At 38.4% G+C, this 27690-nt stretch overlaps 1 protein-coding gene across 1 annotated transcript in view; it reads left to right on the forward strand.

The window, feature by feature from the left end:
* lrrc7 (leucine rich repeat containing 7) overlaps positions 1 to 27690 on the forward strand; it is a 110542-nt gene that overhangs the window by 60189 nt on the left and 22663 nt on the right. The window contains exons 7-19 of the mRNA XM_036570272.1: positions 799 to 862; positions 7579 to 7653; positions 8558 to 8702; positions 11021 to 11093; positions 12941 to 12958; positions 15717 to 15846; positions 17719 to 17834; positions 18446 to 18515; positions 20791 to 20890; positions 20988 to 21112; positions 21405 to 21596; positions 23998 to 24120; positions 26756 to 26842. Coding sequence (XP_036426165.1) covers positions 799 to 862; positions 7579 to 7653; positions 8558 to 8702; positions 11021 to 11093; positions 12941 to 12958; positions 15717 to 15846; positions 17719 to 17834; positions 18446 to 18515; positions 20791 to 20890; positions 20988 to 21112; positions 21405 to 21596; positions 23998 to 24120; positions 26756 to 26842 — 1318 coding nt within the window. The remainder of the gene's footprint in view (positions 1 to 798; positions 863 to 7578; positions 7654 to 8557; positions 8703 to 11020; positions 11094 to 12940; positions 12959 to 15716; positions 15847 to 17718; positions 17835 to 18445; positions 18516 to 20790; positions 20891 to 20987; positions 21113 to 21404; positions 21597 to 23997; positions 24121 to 26755; positions 26843 to 27690) is intronic.

Genomic DNA, 27690 nt, shown 5'->3' on the forward strand with positions numbered 1-27690 from the left:
TAGTAATAGTTGATTGCCTATTCACTGCAAAAATGGCATCTCAACAAGTGAAATTATCTTAAATCTAGTCAATATATCAAATAGTTCTTATGCTGAGATTGTTTGAAGATTATTATAAGATTATGTAACTTATTTCTAGTCATTTTATCAAATATATTGTTGATAACAAGGTTACATTTTTAACATTTTTTTTATTTTTAATGTTTTTGTTCCACTTACATTACATTGTCACTTATTTTATCCATTGTTGTCCAAACAGAGCTCACTGAAGTTTGGGTGCTTGATCAAGTTAGTTTTTGGTGATTTTTAAGGTCAAAATAAATTAATACTTCTGCACATGTTAATGCACACTTACTGTTTATTTGCTGAATATAACACACTGGAAAAAATAAAACAGTAAAACAGAAAATGTAGCCTGTGCTAAAGAGAGAGAGAAAGAGAGAGAGAGAGAGAGAGAGAGAGAGAGAAAGAGAGAGAGAGAGAGAAAGAGTTAACAATGCAGCTACAGTAAAACTGTCAACAGTATCAAATTTTAAAAACTAACATTTTTTACAGTCAAAGAAATGTCATCGATCACCTTCCTCTACCTCTACCTGGAGCTGTTTTTCTTTTTCTCAACATTGGACTCTATATTTAAACTTGTCACTGTCACTTTTGTCCCTAAAGGCAGAAATGTGGGTAATTCTGTTGCTGTTGTAGCTTATGTGATGTGCTGATGTGTCTGGTTTCACTCTGCCTTCTGTGTAAATGGTGCCTCATACCCGTTTCTGAGCCTGTTCCCTTCTTATCCTGCTGCAGGTCAATTCACAGGCTGTCACAGCTGGAGCGATTAGACTTGGGAAGCAATGAATTCACTGAACTGGTAAGAAAAGAGGTCTCATTTTGGAGGCAGCCACCACTTGGGCAGCTGTCATCTCACCCAGCAGTCTTTGACCCAGAAGAGCATGATTGGGGGAGGAATGGCTCTTGTTAATACCCCAATGTTGTGCTGCATTGGTTGCATCATGCACTGATGTATTATTTATGAAGCGGTTCAAACGTGATGTGCTCAGTATGACAGCGCATTCACCGCTGAGCTGCTTTTAATTGGCTCACCAGCCGGACTAAACAATAGCAAGCATTTCATCCAGTATTCTGCCCGAGTTACCTCCCCCCACTCCCCCACACCAACTCCAACCCCACTGCCTCGCCCAGCTTCGCGTTAATTTAGTCATGGCTCAAATCAATGACCAGGTCCACGAGCTGGCAAATTACTCCTGTGTCGAGGGAAAAAGCTAGTGACTGAACTTCAGAGTAAGCAGTTGTGGGGAATTTCTTCAGATAATGACTCTGTGTTGTGCGTGTGTTGAACTGCCTCCTGTGATTAACAGCATTCTTCAGTGATCTTAATTACAACAGAGACAGCCCAAAAATAGTGGATTACTTATTTACAGTATAATTATTTGCAATATTCAGGATCAGATAATGTAATAATATGCTCTACGTACATAATTAGACCTGCGATCATGAAATTTTATCTGACTGTCATTCGCCAGATAAATAATAATAATTTATCACATCTTAAATAATAATAAATTGTTGCCTTTTGTTAATTGTGTGCAGCTATTGCAGTACAGTCAAACTGGCTTCTTAACTGTCAGTTCTTAGAAACTCCCAGCTGATGACGGAAGCATCTCAAGCTCAAATCAACAAACATTACTCACCACTGAACACTTTTATTGTTTTTGTAAGACCCATGACGTGTCTCTGTAAATGCGTTTTCTGCTTTCTTTTATTTACATAAGTTTGCCTCACTTAATTGATAAAAATACAATTCAGATTCTGCTTGTTGCGATGTAAACATATAATTGTGAAAGCTAATAATTGAGAAAATAAGCAGAAAAAATAAGTGGAAAGAAGGCGATTAGGTAATAACTGTGACAGGCCCATATATATAGTGTCTTTCACAAGTCCAAGGACACTTCACATCAGAAAAAAACTAAGAAATAGAGAGAGCAGAATGGTGTACAGTAAAGAAGCAAACAACAATACATTCATGTTTTTAGGTGTAAGCATATTCATATACATGCTTATTGCTGCTGTCAGAACAAAACATCATATCTCGAAAATGACAACTTTACAGGAGAGGAAAAAACATACTTTACTTTCAGTGTAAGTCAATATAATCAGACTTTTTTCAAAGTAATTTTGGGTCATTTCTTTTGGTCCATTCATCATGAAATTTACACACAATGTAAAGGGCAACAGGCATTTTCAGATTATGTCAAAAACTGAAAAGCAACAAAAACGAGGTTTTGTTCCGACAGCAGCGTTATGCTCAGTGATTTCACCAACAAAACCTATAGTAAAAGCACTTTTTTGCTAGTTAAATCATGGTCTCCATTAAAAAAAAAATCTGTTTTGCTGCACCTGTAACCCTACCTCATTATGTGATGTGACAGAGAGTATTTGGTACCTGTAAGTGGACAACGACCTTCCAGATGTTCACACCTGCAAGTGCTTTGCTCTCTGCGGCAAGTAGCAAAACTCAAAAATCTGGGAGTTATCATTTTCAGCCTTTCGGGGGTTCATTTGTGGACTGTGTTATTTTTGTTATTTTGTGGGACTTTGGTGGTGCAGGGGAAATGACAGAGAAATTATACCTAAGAGAAAGTATGAGCACAAAATCTTACTCAGTTCAAAATTAAACAATATGGAGCAATGTGCATCTTTGAGTGAATGTAAAATAGTATCTGAATATTCAAACTTTCTTAGGTATATCTAATCAAAAAGTAAATGTTTTAACAAATTAATTAAACATCTTGATAGTGTGTGATGCGCAGTACTAGACCTCATTCAAAGATAAATTAGCACAGTTGTGGGCAAATTACACTGATATGAATTTGGTGGGTCCTTTTAATAAAAACGTTAAATTTCTCATCAAATACACAGGAACTCAACTGATTGACATGAGAAAAAAGGAAAAATCTCATGGCTTTTGTGACTTCTAATGATTGACTTATAATTTGAAGGTCAAAGTAAAAATGTTAGGTGTAAAAAGTATATTTTTTTCTTGGAAATATAATTAAAAGTAAAAGTATAATACTGGAGTAAGGTACATAAAACTTAAGTATAGTAACAAAAGACTATCAGAATATATTCCACCTCTTGAAATGCTAAATGTTCCTCCCTCTCCTCTCTCTCCTCTCATCACCCACCCCCCCTCACCTCTGCACACACTGCAGTTCACCCCTAATGTGCATTTTTCAAATATGCTGAAAGTATAGAGACCAGCAGAAATTGACTGTGGATGTACTGCTTAAGTCAAAATTGAAAGTAGGAAATAGATGCGCAGTCATGGAGAGAAGATTCCAGACTTTGGGGGTGACCTGTGAACGAACTCACGTGCAACGCGTTGATGAAAGTCTAGGATCTGAAAGTATGAGGAGAACTGTAGGGGTGAAGGAGTTCAGTAAGGTACACAGGAACGAAAGCATGAAGGACTGTGAGTGAAACTGAGAGGTACTTGTACTTAAAACAAAAAGATCCTGGTAACCAGTGAAGCTGATTTAGGAGTGATTTGTGCAGTGCTTGGTAAATGTTAGAACTCTGCTGAGTCTGTTAACAAGTAAGACTATAATGATTAGGAATCAGCAGATTTAGGTTCAGATTGTTTTCATTAATCTTTATCTGAAGATCCAGGGAACTGCTGAAAGATACTGTAATGAATAAGGATAACAGCGCATCTCTGATATGATGCTAAAGTGTTATACTGCATGTTTTTTCCTCTAAGGACATTATTGCCCCCCTATTGGCCTATGCAGAATAAGCCTGTCAACTGTACTGCGCTCTGTAACTCAACACTGTGCAGATAAGCCAAGCATGACTCAGACATTTTCACTCTTGCAGCGGCAGACAGTAAAAGAGGATTTTTTTTATTAATTGCTTCTAAACTTTGTATCAGCGTCATGCGCAGGTTTGCAGTATCCGGGGCACTTTGTCCTTGGGTGGTGAAAAAAGACACACTCGCTTCAGTGCTTCCAAAGGGAACAGATGGTTTGGCGTTGCAATAAGTGTGCTTTACTGTTCATAGCCCCCAAGTAACAAGAGAACACCCATCGACACTTTATGGCTCCGCTGTCTGGACCTCCAATCTGTGTGTCCCACTTCAGGAAAAGCTTTTTGAGTCATTTTTGACCTTTGCGGTTGGCAGTCTCATCATTGCCTGGGCCTTGCCTTTCAGTGCTCTTACGAGCTAAGAACTAGAAACAGCAGTGTCCTGTCATAGTGAGCTCATATGCACTCATAGGATCATACACCAGCCATTGAGCTCAACTGAATCCTTTGGAAGAAAAAAAACATGATCTCCTGCACACTTAAAAATGATGGTTCTTCAAGGGTTCTTCAGTACAGAAAACAGTACTATATAGAACCATGAAGACTTAAAGAACCCTTTCCATGGTTAAATGGTTCTTTGCATTGTGAAAGGGTTCTTCAGATTGATGGAGGATGTGCTGTAAATGGTTCTTCTATTGTTACAATGTCAGGCTTGTTACAATAGAAGAACCCTTTGACGATTCTAGATTAAATATGGGCATTACATATCATCATACCATATCAGTGCAAAAACAGTATTGAGCCATCTTGTTAATAGAGAAAAGTAGATCAGCAGAAAATGGCCACTTTTTGGATCAACCTACCAATAGGTTCTTTAGAAGATTGTGGTTCTTCAATGCCATCGTTTCAAGAGCCCTTTTAGCACTTTTATTTTTACAAGTGTGTATTTCTGTACTATTTGATGCTGTAGCTTCAGACTGCAGCACAGCCTATGAAACAAGATTCCCTTGTTACCACTAAATCTGGGCCTTGCTTTGCGGTTTCTCATTTCCCTGTAATAGCCCTCACACTTCCAGGCTGGGCATGGCAAGGTTGGCACTGATAAGCGCTGGCTGTGCGTTACGGAGAGAGAGTCGTGCTGTGATCAGAGCAGATGTTGGCTGGTCTGTAGGACTGCACTGCAGAAAGTTTCTTAATTGAGGCTCTTGCTGTGGGAATTCTGAGGGCACAGATGCTGGAGCTCGGAGGGAGCGGAGCAGGAAGCAGTCATGGCTGTGAAGAAATGACACAGGCATCCATTACATACACAGGAGGCTTTCTCCTCATTTGGAAACATTTTAACCTGATTTACAAACCCATGCTTAAAATCCCTGTGCAATACAAGCATCAGTGATGTTAGACCTCTTTGAAATTGCCAAAAAAACAACCAAATATTGTCGAAATTGCTGTACTACCCAAAAATATAGTGGGAGTGTGTGTACTTGATTCAAATGGGTGCATAATTTCCACATGAATGAACTAAATAAACACATATTAATCTTGCAGTTTTCTTCCATTTAGCAATAATTGTGTTATTATAGTGTGCAAACGACACATTTAAATCACATAAATTCAACTTATTACTTTTTTCAGTATTCACAACAATAACCAGTCATCAGTGCTACATAAACTGAAGCTTCCACAGTACATAAAATATATTCGTTTGTTTGCTGATATGGCCATTGCCGAAAAGTTACTAGATATAGCTCAATTAGTGTACTACCCAAAAATAGCTGATAGTCATCAGTGATTAGTGTTAATACAATAGAAGCCTCCGCAATGCTGAAGCATATTTGAATGCGATACTTAGGAGAAAATAATGTTGGATGAATCTTAAAAAAGCGTCATCTAAAATAAAGATGTAAACTGTTGTTGCCTGTCTCTCTGATAGAGTTTTGTGAAGGCGACACTCTCACATCTCTTTCCAGTGCTGATTTGAAGTGGTTTGGGACCACTAAACAAACGCAGGCTAATTAGCTCTGCTTCCCAATTCCCACTTTCAATAGATACAAACAAAAGAGATGCAGCAAATAAAAACGTCTCAACACTGAAAGAGATAATGGGCAATGAACAGAGCATCAGGATTCTGCTGAAATCATTTGCTCTGCTGGCTTGTTGTACACCACTGAGCATCTGTGTTGTCATTTTTGGAGTATGTTCATAAAGTCAATCTGTTCAATAGACAAAAACCATGTCAGCACACACCAAACCAATAGTGGTCAAATTAATCATTCATGCAGTGTGAAACTCTAATATGTGATGTGGACTACAGTTTGAAAAAATTGCTCTATATGTATGCACTGTATGTAAAATATGTATATAAAAATACTATTTTATTGAATATTTGCAATGTTTTATTTACTATGGACAATATTTGGGCTTCTTCAAATGCTGAAATGTCTCGCCACATGATATGACAATTCATTGGCTCATTATGCTTGGAGAAGAGTGCTAGCTAATTAACTGGCAACATAGCTTTATATGGTTCGGCAGTACAGCAAAAATATCATCATCATAGCTGCCATGTCTGATTTTTTTGCCTTTGCTCCAGTCTCACTGCTGTGAAAGTAAATCTCATGAATTTTCACTTTTTGAAAATAAAGGCGGTCTCATAAAATTCTGGTCTGCATCATCACAGTAACAGCCCAAACCGGACTCATTTACATATTCTGATTACAACGCCCACTGTTACTGACCAATACAGCCACCTCAAATTCAAGACCACAGTACTGATTTTGCATGCTAGTATTTAAAAAGCCTACAAAAAAAAGAAAACAAAATCAGCCTGAAACTAAATGGTGTACATATCCAATACAAAATTCCCCTGAATTCAGCGTTAAATTTGAGAAATCCTGAAGTAATTTCCAGGACAACAATGTGCCTTTGTAAACTGTTCGCATGCTGTAAAAATTGCTTCATCGAGGGACTCGTGGGGGTTTGTCATGGTATTTGTTGAATTCTGCAGGTTTTCAGTTGCACATCACTATAATTTTAATAGGATTAAGTTGACAGGTATGCATCATGATGCTTAACACTGCTTTTATGCCACACAATGTGCATCATTATATTTGGTTTTCTAATGTTTTGGCAAACCCTAGTGCCACATTTTAAAAAAGGCTGTGAAAAACTATAGAACAATGTTTTGTTTTTATTAGCATTGGCAAAATATATTCGTAATAACCCCATAACTTATTTAAGAAGGAACAGGAGTAAAAATAAAATGGTAAAAAAATAAATGAATAAAATAAGATAATGGTATAATGAGACTGCTTTTTATATGATGCATGCATTTAAAGTACTGATGATCCCCTGATATACTCAGGAAAGCATATTATGACATAATTTATCATGATAACCTTCACATATTGTCAGATTGGCCAACTCTATGGCCATATATTATATTAGACATTGTGTTTAATATATAATACATATTGCATTATATGTAATATAAATTATGTAGTATATTAAAGAGAATATCCATTGTTGTTCCCCTGTAATAAAGCAGCCAAATTCAGTTCCCCAGTTGGCAAATGACACATTTTGGATGAGAAATTAATATAATTACTTGGAAAGCTGTTTTTGTGTGTTTATGTATAGAGTCTTGTTAAAATTAACAATAATAATTTAAACTGTATGTCAAAGATAATCAATCAGGTGTTTTCTTTGTAATGCCAGTATCTGTTATTCTGTTTTTATCAGCTCTGATTGTCTTTGCTATTTCAGCCAGAAGTGTTGGAGCAGATCCATAACCTGAAAGAGCTGTGGTTGGACAACAATTCATTACAGACAATACCAGGGGTGAGCACACAGCGCAGCATGGCCACAGCCGCTGCCTCCTATGGGCATTGTCTAAACATTCAGCTCACGTTCAGTCTGCTCACGGAGGTTCCACATCACCACTGCTAGACAGAATATACCCTGAAGACTGCTTTTTTTAAAGCTTCTATTAATTTTTACACAGACTGTCCTGCATAATATTACTGTTATTCTCATAGGCAAGCTATGTGTTAGTGCTCTGAAGATTTTGGTGCTTATTCCAAAGCAGAAGGTCTTTTAAAAACAGTCATTACAGTCATTAGATAGATGCATGTATGAGGTACACTGTTCTTTGCCATTGTAAATGAAGCCAGACAACCAGTAGCAGTCTGCAATAAGACCTTGAGAACTGGAAAGCAGTAACTATATATGCCACTAAGAGTTTTTGGACAGTCTTAACAGGAATCAGTTAGGAACCAGGGATGATGTAGATGTTGGGTAGTTAGTTGGGTCCTAGCTTTGTATGGACAAAACTGTGGCCCCACATCTTGTCCCAATCTGAGGTACGAGAGAAGGCTTTTTTCATTCCAAAGTATAGCAGATATGTGTGTGGAAAAGGCCGACAAATTAGCGTTTCATGCATGTGAAAGTTTAATATACTAATAGTAGATCTTATTAGAGTTTCAAGATATTTAAGGTTATATTTAGAATTTTGAGGTACAATGTAGTGTCAGTGGACTCATTGTTGAATGCTACATTGAAATTGACTGTATGGACTCTAATCGCTATTTGCCCCAAAGGTCATAATGCATCATGAAAAAATTGTCACTTGTAAAATGCAGTATGAGTGCTAAATATGGTTTCCATAGAGAATGTTATTATGCACCACTGTTTAAACTCCTCTTGGCCTGTTGTAAAGCCGTGTTCTCTCTATCTGTTGATGAAGTCTATAGGGAAGCTGAGGCAGTTGCGGTATCTGGACCTGTCTAAGAACAGGATTGAGAGTCTGGATGCAGATATCTCTGGGTGCGAGTCCCTTGAGGACCTCCTGCTCTCCTCCAACATGCTGCAACAGCTGCCTGATACGATAGGTGAGGACAGGCTTGACTGGTTTCATACTCACACTTAAAAATTAATATAAATGATTTGTAAAGCAAATGGTTTAGTAAAGTTTTCATACTGAATCTACAGCATTCTCACAATTTTCTCTTTGTGCTAAATACTTGCCCAAAGCACTCTTTAAGCTGGATTAGTTTTATCAGTTACTGTAATTTGTAAGGAATTTGACTGAAGTGTATGGGACAAAGTACACTACATGTCCAAAAGTTTGTAGACACTTTCTCCTCCAACATTTATTCTGATATCAAGGATGTTAATACAGAGATTGTCCTGTTTTTCTGCAGCCATAGCTTCTACTCTTCTGCGAAAGCTTTTTAACAACAGCCCAGTGCTGGTGGATTTTATACACGTCTAGCTGACTCTTTGCATAAGGCATGGTGACCTTAGGCTCATATGCAGCTGTTCCAGAGCATCCCATTGTATCAATGTAGCTAAATTAACAAAAAACCAAACTCTTGTCTCCAGTTCTTAAGCCATTTCTGACACCAGTGTGACGAGGGGGGTTCTCATGAGAAGCTTGGATGACGCAAGGTTCTGGTCCATAACTCAGCTTTGTTTGACGTAATTCAGAAAACAGTGTACAGAAAGGGGGAAAATGCAGTTCTTAGGCTAGCTTTCAGCTCTTACTGTTAGCTCACTCTAACTCTCTCTTGCTTGCTACTACACACAGCCCTGGTAGTTCTTAGCCCCGCCCTTCAGAATAAAAGTCCACAGAGAATAAATCTAGTAAATAAATGCAGCAAAACTAAAATAACCTAAAGTTAGCATGCACAAACATTTATTAACAGGCTACCCTAGGTTTTTAAACTAAATAGAACATAGATGTGCTCTGACACCACATTATCATTGTTAGCATATCAAGACAGTCAGCTTTCATTTATTCTGCATCTGAAATTAATGTAGAACATGTTTATTTCAGTGGACTGTTGTAACTGCTATGAAATCTGTATCGCAAATGGCCAAGCATTTTGTGCCTAGGGAGCCAGAAGAGCATAAATGATGGGTTTTTAGAATGGCCTTTATTTATAATATATAAGGGGGTTGAAAAAGAGATGTCATACACACTGACCTTTACAGCTTGCAACATATTTTAACAAATAAATCAGAGTACGTAGAGAACAGTACAGTATTTGGACTAGACTTCTATTTATGTAGTTGTTGAACTTGTTAAACTAAATATTTCCACAGAAATTACTCCTATATTCTAGGCTGCTTTCACACCTAGTTTGTTTGTTAAAGCCTGTACCAGATTTGTTTTTATTGTATCTTTTTCATTTTCATGTATGCTTGGTTTCACATTGCAATGGTCATAGTGTACCAAATTACACATATGGGTGTTCTTTGATTGGTCAGGAATTTGAAAATGATAAGGCAAGCTTTCTGTTTGTCTATTTTTTTAGATCCAGATCTATCCCTCAGATATAATCATAATAAAATGTATAATCCAGCCTAATGTACTGCATGAAATGTACTTGATGTTTCACTATTAGAGTAATAAAAATTTATTTAATTGTTCATCAGTTTCAAATTACCCAATCAGGCAGACAATGCCTGGTCCAAGCAGTCACACCACATTCCATGGACCATGTGACATGACAAAACCAAATGCTTAGCTGTTGCTTGAGTGCCTTTATTAGCAGCAGCTTGTGCTGCAAAAACAATGTGTCTGTAAAGAGTCAAATATTAAAACAAGCAGATTTTATGGATAATACAACACTGATGTGCACTGAGGAAAAACATGTTCTTATATTGAATTCCTTCATTTGATGTAGGCCATCGTAAAAATATGTTCCCACCTGCAGTGAACTGATGCAGGGTTCACATGGAAGCAGACTGAGACCCACATTTTTTGGCAGAGCACAGTTCATTTGTTTGATTCGCACCCGAGTACAGGTGAAGTGTTCACACCTGTAAAAACGAACTGAACTAAAGACAAGGTTTGATTGGTGTGCACCAAACATGGTAGGTGTTAAAGCACCCTTAGTTTCACTAACTACAGAGGATTGATTTCTGAACTTGTCACCTTTCTCACTGCTCATGAGTTTTTCATTTCTGACTATTACTGAGGGAGATTAGAGAGTAGAGCCAATTACAAGGGTCCATTCACTCTGCAATTATTACTGTCAGATTGTAAAAACTATGGATATTGCAGATTTGTACTGGATCAAAATCACAAATCTCACTGACAATCACTAAAATTATAGTTTGCCCAGGTAAGACTAATCCAGCTCGAATAAGGCTTTAATATGACTAGAGGGATTAATTGAAGTGTTTTTATGCTCTTTCATAGGAATGCTGAAAAAGTTGACAACACTAAAAGTTGATGACAACCAGCTCACCTCACTGCCTAACACCATTGGAAGGTGAGTAGCTGCTTAGTGAACTTAGAGGACACATTCAGGGCTTTAAGGCAAAGCAGATGAAGGTGGGAAGCGACCCCATACATCATTACTTTAAACATCTCCCAGATCATAAACCCTGAAACTCCCTCTGCAAATCTTCTCTGCTTGGACCCTTTTGAAAATGATTTGTTTTATGATGTATTACAGAGGTGTGTTCCTGAGGGCTTTCATTACATGTTTCTATTCATTTATATTGTACAACCATTAAAGATTTTGACAGGGACAGTGGTTGACATTAGCTATGAGCTCATTATTTCCAAGCTGCTGTCTCAGCCCGTGATACAGTGACTTTGCAGCTTGGCTGTCTGTCACCTTCACTATGCTGGGCCTTCTCACCTCACTGTGAGAAAACACTGATTGGCAACATCGCTGTTCACACGTACAATGAGAATTGTCTTCTCTGTCTGAACATGAACTGATGTGGGATTTAAAAGAAGGATTAAGTAACTCTGTCAGTAAAGCTGGATTAGAAAAAACAAAAGTTAAATTAAAGGATACTTGTTTTTCAGTCTAAACTCTGTCTGCCACATCTGTACCATATTGTTCATGACCACAGACAATTTTGACATGTTTCCTTGCACTCAGAAAAGAACAGAAAACCCTTTGATTCATAGCACTGGTATAATGCTGCATTCAGCTAGAGCTCGTAACTCTGAATTTCCGACCACCGACTAGGAAATAGTCAAAGAAAACGCCCCCTAAACTGTAACTTCTACTCAGAAATAAGATGTCAGGATGGTGTTCTTAACTTGAGTTCAGCATATGATGTTAAATCAATATGGCTGCTCACACCACCAATAGTAATAAAGTACCACTTCTGCTGTTTGAGAAGGTAAATATATCATGAACGTGAAAGGTGTCATTCATATGTCTGAGTTTATCTGGCTAGCTTGCTTTCGTTGAAGTGTCCATGTTTTTCCCATGTAGGTGGTAAATTACATAATTCCAAGCATTGACGTCCCATTGTCTGTGATATAGGTAAACTGTTGTCTGTAGTACAGGGAGATTATTGTCTGTAGTACAGAAAAACTGTTGTCTGTAGTACAGGGAGACTATTGTCTGTAGTACAGGGAGATTATTGTCTGTAGTACAGGGAGACTATTGTCTGTAGTACAGGGAGACAGTTGTCTGTGGTACAGAAAAGCTGCTGTCTGTAGTGCAGGGAGACTATTGTCTATAGAGCAGGGAGACTATTGTCTGTAGTGCAAGGAGACTATTGTCTGTAGTACAGGAAAACTGTTGTCTGTAGTACAGGGAGCCTTTTGTCTGTAGTATTAAAAACTGTTGTCTGTTGTACAGGACAACTGTTGTCTGTGGTACAGGAAAACTATTGTCTGTGGTAATCAGCAGTATCGTACAGAAGTGTCAGATAGAGATTAGATGAAATAGTGCTGGACTGTTTATTTAAATGATCCTTTTCGAAGGACAGATACAGCATTTTACTGTATTTTCTTTCAGTAAATTATTGCAATCAATTACAATCTTGAATACTCTTGTGGAGCTGATGTGGAGCTAGCTCTTCAAAACCCCAAACAGTGTAAAGTGGAAATGCTTCTTACATTATGAACCTATGAATTGTAACCCAAAGCCAGATGGGAAATTCAGGGGTTTTGTCTGCGCACCGTCTGCCACTGAATTTGTTATCTCAGAGTTCGCTGCCCCAGCGGGCCGCCTGTTCCATTCATCAAAACTGTCTCCCCTGCCTCATTCCTGCGATATTGTTCTCCGTGCACCTTTCTTCTTGGTTTGTCATTGGTCGGTTCTGTGTGTTGTGTTTATCAAACATGCATCTAAAATGGGCATCTCAGTCCACGCGCCAAATTAGGGTAAGTAGACCAGTGAGCGTCTGTATTCCCCACACGTCTGCCACAACGTGTTTATTTAGGCAAGGGCACACCTTTGCATATCCTGTATGTGCAGCTAAAAGGAAGCCTTGCATATGGAAGGCCAGCTGGGACAAGCTGCTGTACAAATGCTACGCTGATGACTCTAGTTAACACAATAAATATACATTGACCTTCAGGAGGAAAAAAAATCGGACAATTGGAGCAGTCGTGAAAAAGAAAACAAGTTCTTGACCTTTTGGGTCAATTGTGTTAATTAATTAAAGTTGAATTAATTTAAGTTGTTTAATTTATTAATATAATTTATAGGCAAAACAATTTAGGAATGCAAAGCATTTGGCTCAGTAAACACTGTGGCGGACACGAGTATAATAAATAATATAATTTAAGGACAGTCTTTAAGTTTGCTTGAAAAGACCAAACTTACCAAGGCAAGTAGATTTTATAGATGGCACAAAAGTTTTAATCTTATGAGAACCACAGCGTAAACCATTGTCTTCAAGAGAAGAAAAAATGTATGTTAAAATGGGATTTTATTGCTAATTTTAGACCCTTTCTATTGGTCCATTTATCTCGTAATGTTCACACAATGGAAATAGCAGTAGCTGTTTTCAAGTGGTCTAAAGGCTTTGGTATGACAAGTTTATAAGAAAAGAAAAAGAAAGCATTGCCTGGTCTTGGTGCATCAGCAGGGCTGTAAATATAAATAGTATTGGGGGACATTTAGACTGTTGAACATGCTTAAGTGAGAGTAGAATATAGGCATTGGATTTTCTTATTTGCTCTGAAAATGTAAAATAAAGACTAATAGGGCTCTATTTTCATGGTTATAGCACAAGTGCAAAAGTAAGGTGCAAAATCACAGAGCTGGCACGTGGGTCGTGGCAGATGGAGTGAATATATTAGGCATAGTTAGGCCTGCTGCAGTGACAGCCAATTGTATTAACTCCTCTCATTTCCTTTAAGAGACAAATGTGCGCCAGTGGCACAGTGCAGAGACATTTTCGTAATAGCAGGGAATCGCTGCCTTGGTACAAAATTCTACTGATCGTATTAATTATATGATGTTCGGAGTAGGGGTGGGCGATATGGCAAAAATATAGCAAAATGATACTTGAAGACATTTTCATGATTTCATGAGTGTAAACAAACAAAAACGCACTTGTGTTGAAACAAAATAGCAACACAGTGGCCTTTACACCATTGAACTGCACTTGCACCTGCACGAAAATAGGGCCCGTAGAGTCTGAGATTGAGAAAGAGGAAAGAAACAATAGCAAGGATTGAGTTTAATACGAGCACCATAAGTTGGCCTTTTCAAGCCAACTTAGATTTAATCAATGTTAGTGTATTATTGGAAAGCTAAGTTTCATTTATTGTTTATCTGCTATGTGTAATACAAGAATACAAGTATTCCATGTCTGAAGTATTGTTGGCCCCTTAATGTGACTGAATGAATGTCCTTTTCTGATAGTAATAGCAATACATACTAAGACGACTTCATTTTTAAAGTCATCATTTAAGCACTGTGTCTTATGGCCTGGATACACTAGTGAGATGTGACAACTTAGTCATATAAGGGTAGCGTGTACTGGCGTGTAAAAAAATAGCTTATAATTCAGAGTGAACACACAGCTCTGATTTGCTCGCTGTTAAATTTGTCTTGTCTGTTATAATGAGAGTGCTATGTTTTGGAAGTGGCAGAACACAAGCTACCCAGAACTCGTTGCTTAAGTAAACCTGCATCTTTCTCTTTTCAGTTTTTTTTCTTTTTAGCTTTAAGACATCCTTGAAAGACAATGCCAAACCGCTGCATCACAGCAGACTGTATCCAGGCCTTTAGATGCTGTCAGATCTTTTTTCAGCAGGCATTATCAACAGCCATTACTTCAAATATCCTCCATATTATTCATTAATCACTTTACTGCCTCTTAATCTGAGGTTTTAATCAATGATACAGTGTGCTATTATGGCATACCAAGATTTTCTGTATTCCCTTTCTGGCAACACTTTACTTGAACCCTGCATAATTGTGCTTTAAACATGACACAGCAGTTGCCATATGCTGTCATAAGTTTGTTCAGTAATATAATAATATGCAATAATAATAATATAACTTATATGACCAATTTTTGCTGTGTAGTTAGCCATCATGACATCAAACGTTATGCCGATCTGTCATGACAATTACTGGTAAAGGTAACATGACACTTACATTATTGAATTTGTCATGACATCATATGACATCTGCCATGACATGTTAAAGGCAGGGTTTTGTCAGTGTTATGTAGTAGAGTTTACATAAAGTGTTACCTGCTTTCTGTACGTGAATTCATTCTGTCTGTTGAAATGTAAATATTTTAGGAAATGTGTAGAAAATTCTGCAAAAACTTTTGAATTAGGAAAAAAAAAGATTTTGAATTAGGGCCACGTAGTGCTGTTAGAATATATGTATAGGCGCTGTCCACTGGTAAAATTATGATGTACATGGGGACACACATACACTGAAAAAGTGATGAATGTGTACATTTCCATATGAATAAAATGCATTACATCAACACAATTACTGCCAAAAGTAAGTAAAGACAAAATTGTGTTGATTTAATATATTCTATTCATATTGATTAGATGTACATATTGGAATCAGGTCAGTTCAATGCATTACTCTTCAGTGTTTAGCTGTCTTTATAGATGGCGTTTGTGATCACCACAATTGTCTTCTTTCACTGTTCTTTCTCAGTTTATCACTTTTAGAGGAGTTTGACTGCAGCTGTAATGAACTGGAGTCCCTGCCCCCAACCATCGGCTACTTGCACAGTCTCCGAACCTTTGCAGCTGATGAGAACTTCCTGGCGGAGTTGCCCAGAGAGGTAAGCTTCACAGAGATCAAAGCTTTTCCCACATTTTCTCTCTCCTCTCAAACATAGGCCCTGCCACCAGGCCCCTAGCATGAGACAGATCGATGTTGCCTCTTCAGATGAAAGCATCTTTAAAGGTTCTTTGTGCAACCATTTAAACATGAAAAATGTTGTCCTTCTAAATGGTTTGTCTTTGTTATCTGAGGAGTCTTGCCATAGCCATGACAGCATAGCACTTGAAGGTTTCTGCCATAAAGTGCCATAACTGCAAGGAAAGTGAGAGGAAGAACATATTCTCGCTGACCATCTTCTGCAAACTGTCAATGCACCCTTGAAGAAGGCCCAAATCCATGAGTTGCATGCAGACTGAGGTCCTGGAGGGCTGGTGTCCAGCAGTTTGGTGATTTTCTTGCTCTTAACAATCCTTGCTAAACCTGGCACTTACCTGTTGAGTTGAATCAGGTGTGTTTGAATAGGAAAACCACAAGCTGTGCAGGACTCTAGCCCTCCAGGACTGGAGTTTACTGCTCCTGCCCTAATCCCTAAAATTGGATAAAAAGATACCAAACCATGTCATTAACTCTGGAGTTATTACTATCGTTTAGCCGTTTTATGTTATTAATATTGCATTTAAATTAGATTTATATTCTATATTGACAGGTTTCATGCTGCAAATTCTTTGTTTGTTTTAAATAAGAAAATCATGGCAACAATGTAAAGGATCGTTTTCCTGCCACAAAATAAAACTGTTACTGTAGCAATAACGTCAGATCATAAAAAACACCCCCTTTTTCTACTTACAAACCAAAATACAGTATTAATTGAAAGTTTAGGATCTGCCCTTTTAAACCAGTAAAGGTTAACCCAGTAAAGGTTAACTCTCTATTGTTTGTTTGGGTTTTAACACCATTCTTCACCATGCCCCTAAAATTGAATTTCCACCTGTTTTGGTGGTCCCTCAGCTGAACTAGGCATGTTTTTTCCAATACCCAGACGCGTACAGAATTGTCATCTTTATAGGTGAACAAGCATATCAACATTTACAAAAGTATTATTGTGTTTCAACACTTCAGACTTTGTTGATATCAAGAAAGGTGCAGTTATGCTGTCTGTTTTATCTTAGCATGGCTATCTTTGTAGAGAATTGTTTGCACCCCTCCCCTTCTCACCCCTCCCCTTTTGCCCCTCATTGCTCACTAACAGCTTAACACAGAGTCACAGTATCTCACAACAGTGTCCTAGTTAATCTAATAACAGAGTCACACAGGAAATATTTTATTTGATTATGTTAACTAAAAATACTAGCTTCGATTTCCGACACAAGGGGGTTAGCCGAAATAGGCTAGTCTGTGGTGCCGTTTTTGATTGTTTTTTTTAAATAGCATTTATGAAAGAGGTTTTAAAAAGCCTTTATGAAAGAGTTCTACCTGACATCATAAAGAGAACTAGCCCTATTTATGTATTATGCATATGATGGATACATTGAGGCAGAGTGGAGCTGGCTCTGTGCCAAAGGCCCACCTTTCAGGCCCCTGCCAGGTTTTCAGTCAGAGCCGGCTTTGGAGCTGCACACAAGCTTCTGTCTCCATGCTGTTGGAAGTGCGCCTGGTTGCTATGGTTTCAGCTCTACTCCGTCCTTACAATTCAGCAGCAAACCTGCATTATATGCTGAAGTGAAGTGTAGTAGCAAAATCCTAGAAACCTCTCTGCCCTTCACTAACCCCACCAACCTGGAGGTATTGACAGATTACAGTGTCATTTCCAGTGTGAGAGAGGGCGCATGAGGGCAAGGGAGAGGAGAAGGAAAGAGGCGGAGATGGGGAGAAAAAAAGAGAATTGCACATTTTCATTTTCAGAGGTATTGTATCTCCTCTTTTATTGCAGATTGGAAACTGCAAGAATGTGACAGTTATGTCCTTGCGGTCCAACAAGCTGGAATTTCTGCCTGATGAAATTGGGCAAATGACAAAGCTACGTGTTCTCAATCTGAGCGACAACAGGTAACACCTGATCCTGCTATTTTTTCCCCATTTGTATTAATGTTGTCAGCCACGGTATGACATTCACTGTTCACAGCCATACTAGCTAATATCAGCTCATGCACAGCAAAACAATATTAATAAAGGACAAGCCCAAGGCAATGAAAAATACTCCCCATCAACACATACATCGCCATACATGCAAATAATTTGGATGAACACATAACAGTTTATGTGCAGCTGAAAAATGTGTTTGCTGTTTTCCTAATGGCACTCCAAGATAGAGGCCCAGCGTGAGTGAAAAGCATGCTGCCCGCAGGCTAATTAAGTGAGCTCTTTATGAGCTGTGTGAGCTGTTTAGGTGCTCTGGCCATGATGAACTGGATCCTGGGTAATTAAACGCAACCATCACTTAACACAGTAGAGCCATTAAAGGAGCTGAGTTAATGGGCTGACTTAAACAGACAGAATCCACCCCAACCCCACACTGCTCTTAAATACTCTGGATTTACTCTTCTTATGGTATAGACTTTTTTGAATGGGGCATTTCTGTATTTGAAGCACATGATCCATGCTGTAGTGTGACTGGTATCATCCAACCTGTGTTGGATCTAATGTTTGTTCTCCTTTAGGTTGAAGAATCTTCCCTACACTTTCACTAAACTGAAAGATCTTGCTGCACTCTGGTTATCTGACAATCAGGTGATTGATTATTTTTAACCATCTTTTAAAATTTGCTATATGTATGTATAGAAATATGTATATACACTCAGGGTTGGGATGTAACAGAATGCAGAAATTAAGTATCTGTATTCAGAAAACAGTTACCTTTTAAAATTTTTAGCTGAATACTTTAAGTACTTACCCAACTAAATTAAAAAGTAGATATATTCCATCTTTAAAAGAAACACCATCAGTGCTTGTTTACAAACGTTTTTTAAAATCAGCACATGGCATGTAAAGACATGCTCTAGCAAAGAAACAGCTTCTTTACAAACACTGAAGTTCCTTCTAAAGCCTGAGTAGACTGACAAATCAAGGTGATGAGCCAGTTATTCATCTCAGCATTACTGAGCTCTTTTTAGGGGTGAGCAACTGAAGAATCTCCTCAGTAGTGAACATGTTCATAACTGAAAAGCACAACATTAGTGTTTTATTGCACTTTGTGGCAAGTGACATGCATGTCATTAACTGAAAATCACATAGGTATTTTATAGGGAAATGTGCAAGATTTCGTTATTGGGAGAATTGTTTGCTTAGTTCATGAGATGGCAGCGAGATTATGGGAGCAGACTGAAGCAGGCAAGGAGAGCCAAAATAATGTTGAATGAGAATTTATAATTTTATGGAAATAAGTGAATTTTTCATGACACATATTACCAGAATTACATGAAGAAAACTGCCAGACAGTAGAGTGAAGAAAAGTGTGCATTAAATAAAAAATACGAGCAGAGTTTTTCCCATGTGCCCTATCAGTATGTATTCTAATGCATTCTGAATATATTACTTTTTATGTATTGTAATAGAATATATTACTGAATACATTTAGGACAGTGTATTCAGTATTCAGCCATCACTACAATTTTAAAGTATTCTGCCCAACTCTGTACACACTCACGTGCCACTTTATTAGAAACACTGACCTTGCGAGAAGTTCCACCTGTCTGTTGTCATGCACAGTTTCAGTTCTTCATTAGTGGTCAGTTTCTGACCTCTGTGCTGCTCTTAGCTAGGTATTTTTTGAGTAGTGGGCCACTTTCAACCTAGCAGTGACACTGACATGGAAAAACCCCAGCAACAACTCTGAGCCTGATACCACCTTTCATTTATTAAATTTCCAAATAAAACAACCATTAATTATAAGTTTTTTTTTTAAACAGATATTTCTGAGGAGATTAGATATAAGGTAATCCACTAGCAGAAGGAAGGGATAAGTCAAAGTAAAATCAAAGTAAAAAAAACAGGAGTTTTAAAACTGCAGTTCAAAAAATAGAGAAAATGAGAGTCCTAACAACCATACAAGACCTGGTAGAGCACCAAAACTGTCACCATCATCAACAGTATTTCATCTTTTAGAGAGAGGAGAAGGAGAAGAAGTTTTTGCCCATCCTTTAACTGTGAGTCACTATGAGTCTGAAAGGATCCATAGCTGTCAAGAAGCTGTTACAGGGAAAAGGAAATAGACGAAAAAGAAGAAAATTAAAAGCAAATCAAACAAAGAAGTTGCTAATGTTCTCAGAACAATGGACTGACCACCCCATTACTGAATGTGTTAGGGATCAGAAAATGCAACCAATTTCTGAACTTTGGTGGTCTGGAAAAACATCCCTGTAGAATTCTTTGAAAACTGAAAGCCTAAAAGTCTACTCCAAATGAATGAATGCTGTACATAAAGCAAAGGGTAGACATGCTAGGTACTAAAAAATCTGTTATTATATTTAATTGCTGAGGCTTATGTGTAATTATTATGTGTTCTCTGTTTTTTTCCTGATGAGAAAAAATGAATAACTTGCTTTATTACCATTTTGAAATTAAACAAATGCAAGGTTGTCTCTTGACTTTTGCACAGTATAGTATGTAAATACTATGTGTAATAATAATATTTTTGTATGTATTATAAACATGTAAGTACCTGTATATACTAAGAATGCTGTAAGCCTAGCCACTGGTAAAACTCCTTTTGCACAGTACTGTATATATATAATGACCAATGACCAATGTGGAGTAGAGGGTGGCTGACAAAGTGCACTGCAAAAGCTATGATCTTTAATTGTACATCTGTATAGTGTACATTTGGTTCACATTAAGTGGCAAGTGAGTGGAAGTACATAGTAGGTGGTTTTAATAAAGCAAATGGTGTAACATTGGTTGGTTAATATTGGTTGACACTGAATGGTCAGTGTAGATTACATGGCTAATCTTGTGCAAGTCCTGGATATTGTGTCAGTCTGATGGCCTTTTTTGAAATGATTTACAGTCCAAGGCCCTCATCCCCCTCCAAACAGAGGCCCACCCTGAGACTAAGCAGAGGGTCCTCACCAACTACATGTTCCCTCAGCAGCCTCGGCACGATGAGGGTGAACAAAAATCAAACCTGTCTGCTATGTTCACGTGTGTATAGATTTTATTAGCTGTTTTTTACATGAGACGTCTCACACTGTATGTGTCCTGCAGATTACCAGTCGGACAGCGACAGCTTCAACCCTGCTCTGTGGGAGGAGCAGAGACAGCAGAGGATGACTGTAGCGTTCGACTTTGAGGACAAGAAGGAAGACGAGGATAACTCTGCAAAAGTCAAGGTCCCCCTGGCAAATTTTGTGTGTTCATTTTCAATCCTTTATCATCAAATATTGTTTGATAATGAGCTTTAACTTCAATGAAAAAATAATACATTGAATGTACTTGATTAGAATGTGTAGACAATTTTCGTATGAATAATATATATATATATATATATATATATATATATATATATATATATATATATAAACACAGTTTATCTTTCAGTTTACCTATTTTTCTCACTTCCTCTTACATTTTCCCAGGAGATTCCAAAGCTAAATCTGCTCGCACCCCCTTCTCTCTCCGTAGGTTGAGATTAATCTGAAACGATATCCCACCCCTTACCCTGAGGACCTGAAGAACATGGTTAAGTCAGTGCAGAACATGGTGGGCAAAACCACTCACCCGCTCAGCTCTTCTGGCACCAACTCCTCTGGCACCAACATGGAGCTCATCAACAAAGACAAATATGAACCCAAGTGGCCCATTGCACCCAAGGAGGTATAACATGTCAGCTCACTAAAGCATGTGTCTGCTTTAATTTTGTATATGCCTCTGTTGTACAATGCAAATCTAGCTGAGAAAACATTTTAAAGCAGTGGATCAGAGAAAAATCTAATGTACACAGTTTACCCTGTACCACCTTAACCTCGAGACATACTATTGGTATTAACCTTAGCACATGATAAGAAGGATTAAAAAAAGGAATAAAGCATAAAAAAGGAATAATAAAGACTTTTACAACTGTTATAAAAATGTAAGTTGTACCGGTGTTCAAAAATTTGGAATCATTAGGCATATTAATAATCGCTGTTATTTTATTCAGTAATAACTTGAATAAGTTTAGACGGCAATACTATTAGCTACACACCAGAAAGTATTTCAGTGTGTTTCATTCAATATTTCAGCTTTTTTAAGAGCACCAATCATATCTAACATTTGGACCCATCTAACATTTCTTCTTTTTTCACAGCTTCCTACTAATCTGTGAAGCTGTAGAGTAGTGGCATCATTATATTATCATTTCAGATATTTATCTGCCACACTCTTAAAACCTTTATTGAAAACGGTGATGCCAAATTTTTGAATTGTGATTGACACTTTTGAATGTTGGTGTATGTAGTAATGAGAGTGATAAACTAAAGATCACACATGGGCTCTGAAGGTTTATTAAGACATGTTTGGTGTTTAAAGTTTGCTTCTTTAACCACTTAAATGGCCACAGCATGCCCACAGGCCCAACTTTTATTACACACTTCTATAACCTAAATATAGCTCAGCTAGTTTGCACTGAAGTCCCTGTAGTTACTGAATAATAAGACTTAGTATGTAATAAGTCTGGGATTTTAAGGGGTTAAGTTTGCACTGGAACTACAGGGGCTAATGTGGCTTAGCAAGTAATGGAATTAGGCTTAACAAAAAATGCAAGCTTTAAGCCACCTATTATCATAGGGCCAGATGTAATCTCGTAACGAGAATGTCTGGGGACAACCATCAGAATTTTTGGGCTAAATGTGGTTAAGAATACTTTAAAGTGGAAACAAACTGAGTGTGAAAGTCCGAAACTAAACCTTGAATACGAAGCTCAAAGTAAGGGGTGATGCACTCTTCAACACTGTCCGATGGAGCAAACGAGCCTGTCGTTAGCCCATGGATCGAAGTCCCCCCCCCCAAAGAAACTCCACTTAAGAATGTATATATGTAATGTATGTATGGAAAACACATGCAGTGCAGTAAAAATAAACATTGCCTCATGCAAAGTAAAACCAGTTGTGTAATCTGACAATGGCATTTCTCTAGCTCGCATGTTTTGCTTGTGTTATCTATTGTACTCTGGACATTAAAAAAGGCAAGCTAGAGGAATTTGGGGTTCGGGTTAAGGTGGGGCGTACCTTTGCTATTCAGCACCAAACATTTAACGATTTGTCCCCAGAGGTGTATTCTCGTTGTTAGATCCTTTGTGGTACCGCAAGACTAATAGGCACCAGAAATCATGAGAAATGGTCACTTAAAACATCTTGCCTTGAACCACGCCACAAAGTGAAGTAATCTCATTAGTCTTGCTTATGCTGTTTTTGACACTGCATGACATACTATCAACATGGGCAAAAGTACATAGTGCACAGTTTAAAAAGTGCATAGTTTAAAACAGTAGGAGCAGCCCTTAAAACCTCAAATTTTGTCCATTTTTATAGAGAACAGCATGTCATACAGTGTCAGAAGCCACACAAGCAAGTCTTTTTGCAGCTCAACACAGTTTGAGGCAAGTGTGTGATAATTTAGGTATCAGGTTTGCACAGTGTTAATTGGTGGATCTGACTGTAATGGCTAAACTTATGCAAATTGGCTGCAAAATCACATTAAGGCCAGAAACATACTCAACGCAAGTATGTGAATGCAAAGTGCATTGCTAATGCCATGGTCTGTCTGTACAAACTTGCCATGTGTTACTGGGGCGGCCAAAGCACTCAGTACTCAAAGCAGTGGTAGAGGACAAATCAGAGCAGAATCTTCTGTTATTCTAACAGCCACAATTACTGTTATTCCAGCAACACAACACAAAGTGGACCATAGAGGATAGTGAACTGTGTTACCTGCTGCATTGGAATTAAAAGGCGATAATGTATTGTATATACATATATGTTAATGTTTAAGCGAACTATTTTTGTGTGAGACTCAACTGCTCAGTTGACCAGGAGGAATCATGCTGGCAGTACAAGACCGGTTGTCCAGGCTTGGTTGTGTCTAACTGAGTAGCTTGAAGCGTCTGCGTTTTGTGTCCTTGCGTATGGTATGTTTCTGGCCTAATTCTGTGGACTTACTAGCTTCTTTCTCGTCATTCTTAATATTCATTATAATTGATTAGACATACGACACATGACTGGGTGTACACTCTTGGCAGGTGACAGACAGAGAGGTTAAAGACTTCTCCAAGCCTCCGATGCCAGAGCAAGCTGTCATCATGAACTCAGCCATCGACATCCCAAAGCGAAAGGACAAAGAGGATCTAAATGAGAGCTCTGAGGTACAGCTAGTTTTCTGTGGTGTTTGTCTGATCTTTGTAGAAGCAAAGGCATCTTGGTATTCTTGACAGTATATGTGTTTGTAAATCTAAAACATTAAATTGTGCAATATGTAGCAGTAATATTGCATCATTTTCAGCAGTACAAGGCTGTCTCAAGCTCCTCTCTGATTTATATACTGGCTGTCATCAGTTACAGAGATAAAAGAGATTGAGTCTATGGAATGGAGAAAGTGAGTTTAGAGAAGACTATCAAAGATGTGAGAGCGTCCAGTACAGTTCAGATTGAAGGGACATCTCTTAACATGTTTTTATTGTTAGTATAAGGGCTTATGATTGCAGTTCCAGGGTGTTTGGCAAGCCCCACACAATGTCAGGCGGTGTTCATCAAAAGTCAACATATTGGAGAACGGGCCGCAGGGATGAACCCAGCAGACATCAATGAGAACGTTTCATCTCTCAAATCCTGATGCCCTCTGATGGCCAGGCCAGCACAAGCGCTTTGTTTAGGGGGCAGGAGAATGATAAATTCATTAGCTCTCCTCATGGGCAGAGTAGATTAGAGCAGAGCTGGACTACAGATTCAAAGTCATTGCACCCTAGCACTGCTTCTGCGGTGATTTACACTTCATTTAGAATTAGATTTACTGTTTAACCACTTTAACAACCAGTGGGTTCAGGCTTCAATTCCTCACTCCTATAACTTAAGAATAACTCAGTTTACATTTTCATTACATTACGTTACATTAAGCCAATTTGCATTGTTTTCTGTGTAATTACTGAATAATAAGCTGGAGTAAGATATAATAAACCTGGGAATTTAAGTGGTTAACAGTCTTTAGCATTTGTGTTGGATCTTGGTACAGCGGGGTTACCAAAACAGCATTTTGTATTTATAAATGAGTCAAGTTTTAAGATAAGTTGCGTCAATGAAAACTCTTTAGGTCAATATGTATGTGGATTTTCCTTCCATAAAAGAATCACATTGGCAGATTTGATCCTTTGATACCGTTCAGAATATTGCTTAGCCCACAGCCGAGATCACTGAGCAAACAGAGGGAAAGGTCAGTCTTAAATGTCAAGTACACTCAGAGCCTGCTGAGTGGCACCCATTAAAAGTTCAACAGAGCAAGAAGGCCTATCGCTAGGATTCAGGTTTGGATCCACATTGTCACTGTCAGTTTTCTCATATGCGAAAAATGGGGTGAGGTTTGCTTTGTTAAATGATGAGTGCTCTCATCTGAGTGGATTGAAGCGACTGACGATGCTGTTTTGTATCGGTGTTGATGTGCAGTACAGAGATCTACTGTGTGATGATGAATTGGCTTTAAGGCCAGAAACATACTGAACACAAGTATGAGAACACAAATGACAGCGCCCTGCAAACACATTGCAAACGCACTGTCCTTATGCACAAACTAACAATGCGTCCTTACACTACTGTGGCAGTTAACACACTCTGTGCTCAAGGGCCCAAGGCGGGATCTACTGTCATGATTCTAACAGTCACATGTGGACAGTAGAGAAGTGTGAGCTTCTTTACTTGTTCTATTGGAATGAAGGTGGTGTATTATATATGTTCGCTGCTTTACTTGTTCTATTGGAATGAAGGTGGTGTATTATATATGTTCATGCCAGGGAACTGCTTGTCTGCTATGACAGTTAATGGTTAAGAAAGCACACTGGTGGTACAAGTTTGACCAAGCTTGGCTGACGCTGCACTGCACCCCCACGGTAATACTCAGAATGCAGCTTGCGTCTGTGTTGCATTATGAATTGCGTCGTGACACATTTTAGAACGCAATGACGTGCGAAACTGTGTTTGCAAAGCTTGAAGCTGCTGCGTCCGCATCCTTGCGTGAAATATGTTTCTGGCCTAACTAAACTGGAGAAAACAAAATCCACTCAGAGGATCCTCCTCAGTGGTTTTACCACAAAATGCCACTTGATAAAACTAAAGGAAGTTCTTGGAGGTGTATAACCTCCATCAAGATCAAGATCTGGTTGCTAGATCGAGCAGTCAAAACTTGGAAAAAGCTCCTGTTGCTCTGTTTACACAGACATTGTTCACATACACTTGAATCAAAACCCCTCATTTTGGCTTTTGGAGGGGTAAGAAAGCTGCTCCGACCTCCTGGGGGACCTAAAATGTCAATATACCATAAGGTTAATGAAAACAAAATGTCTGTAAAAATCAGAGTTTGGCTTTAGAGGCTTCGTATTGATTAATTTTCACATCAGAGCAGCAGAATTCTGCAGAATTACAGGAGGCTTCTGAGCTGAGCTAAGACTCAGGGAATTGTGTGAACACAGCAACTCATGCCCATTCGCATTTATTCCAGGCTTTCCTATGCTTTCTGCAATAGCTGTCTGTGTAGAATAGCACACAGCTGTGTGGTGTATTGTGTCCATTACAGCTTGGTATGGCCTCAACACTGCTACTACCCACAGTCTCAGAGACCCTGTAGCCAAAATATAGCACATGTAATGCCCTAACATCCAGGGTTATGAGACCTTGGGGGGCACTGATGCCATGACCCCATGCTTCTTACACATTCTTTTCTTTCTAGACCATGAAAACCCTCCATTTTGTTTGTTTGTTTGTTTGTATGTATGTATGTTTGTTTGTTTTGCTTAGATTTCTTTACATCGCGTCGTTCCCAAGCCTCAACAGCCAGAGAATACGAGCCTGGCCGTAACTTCCTCTTCGTGTTTCTGCCTCATAGTAAGTGGCTGAGAGACCAGACAGCAGTCAATCACCAGTGGGGTGACTTTTAACTGCCTGCAAGGCAAACAAGACGGATAAAACAAACACTGCTCTCCCTTGTCCCATTTATGGGGAAGAATAAAGGAAATATGCATACTGTATGTATGGTTACTGAGAGTCACATGAGATTTTGTATATAGCTTTTAGTTAAAAGTGTAACGATTTCCATAAATCTAAAAAAAATTGACATATGAACTGTAAAGCTGTATTGCAGATATGCTATTCAGCCTTATCTGGTCTTGTATTTGTGGAAATCTTTGTCATTGATGATCAAAACTAGGCAACTGGGTGTATCCTATCAGAGTAGCATGGGTGGGGAGGGGTCAGGGCTTATGCTGTACACACATCCAGGTTTAAATGCCTTATAAATTGTAGGGGTTGCTGTTTTGGGGCTTATTTTATTAGAGGGCTAATGCAGGAGACATTGAAAACTATACATTTTTAAAGCATGAAATATCGAAAATATCATTACTTGACTGCTTTTAGCCATTTATGTAGTATAAGAGGTGAAAGGAATTTTCTCCCACTAGCCAGTGTGATAGCATGGCAAGCACATCAAATGCCTTCTCATGGCATTTTTCTCATGTAATATTTCTCAATAACATGGCGAAAGCTTGAGCCTCCCATAATAATTTGCCCGCAGTCACTGAGAGCTTACTGAAATATTAATATTGCTTTGGCTTGCTGTGAGGAAGGCAAGGCAGACGCAGGCAGACAGGATGAGCAAACGAGTACAGGAGGATGAGAAATGGAAAGAGTTGGCCTGAAACGAGTGTGCCGCCACACAGAGTGATGTTTTGACTGTG

The sequence above is a fragment of the Colossoma macropomum genome, unplaced genomic scaffold (genome assembly GCF_904425465.1).
Source record: "Colossoma macropomum unplaced genomic scaffold, Colossoma_macropomum, whole genome shotgun sequence".
Classification (NCBI taxonomy): Eukaryota; Metazoa; Chordata; class Actinopteri; order Characiformes; family Serrasalmidae; genus Colossoma; species Colossoma macropomum.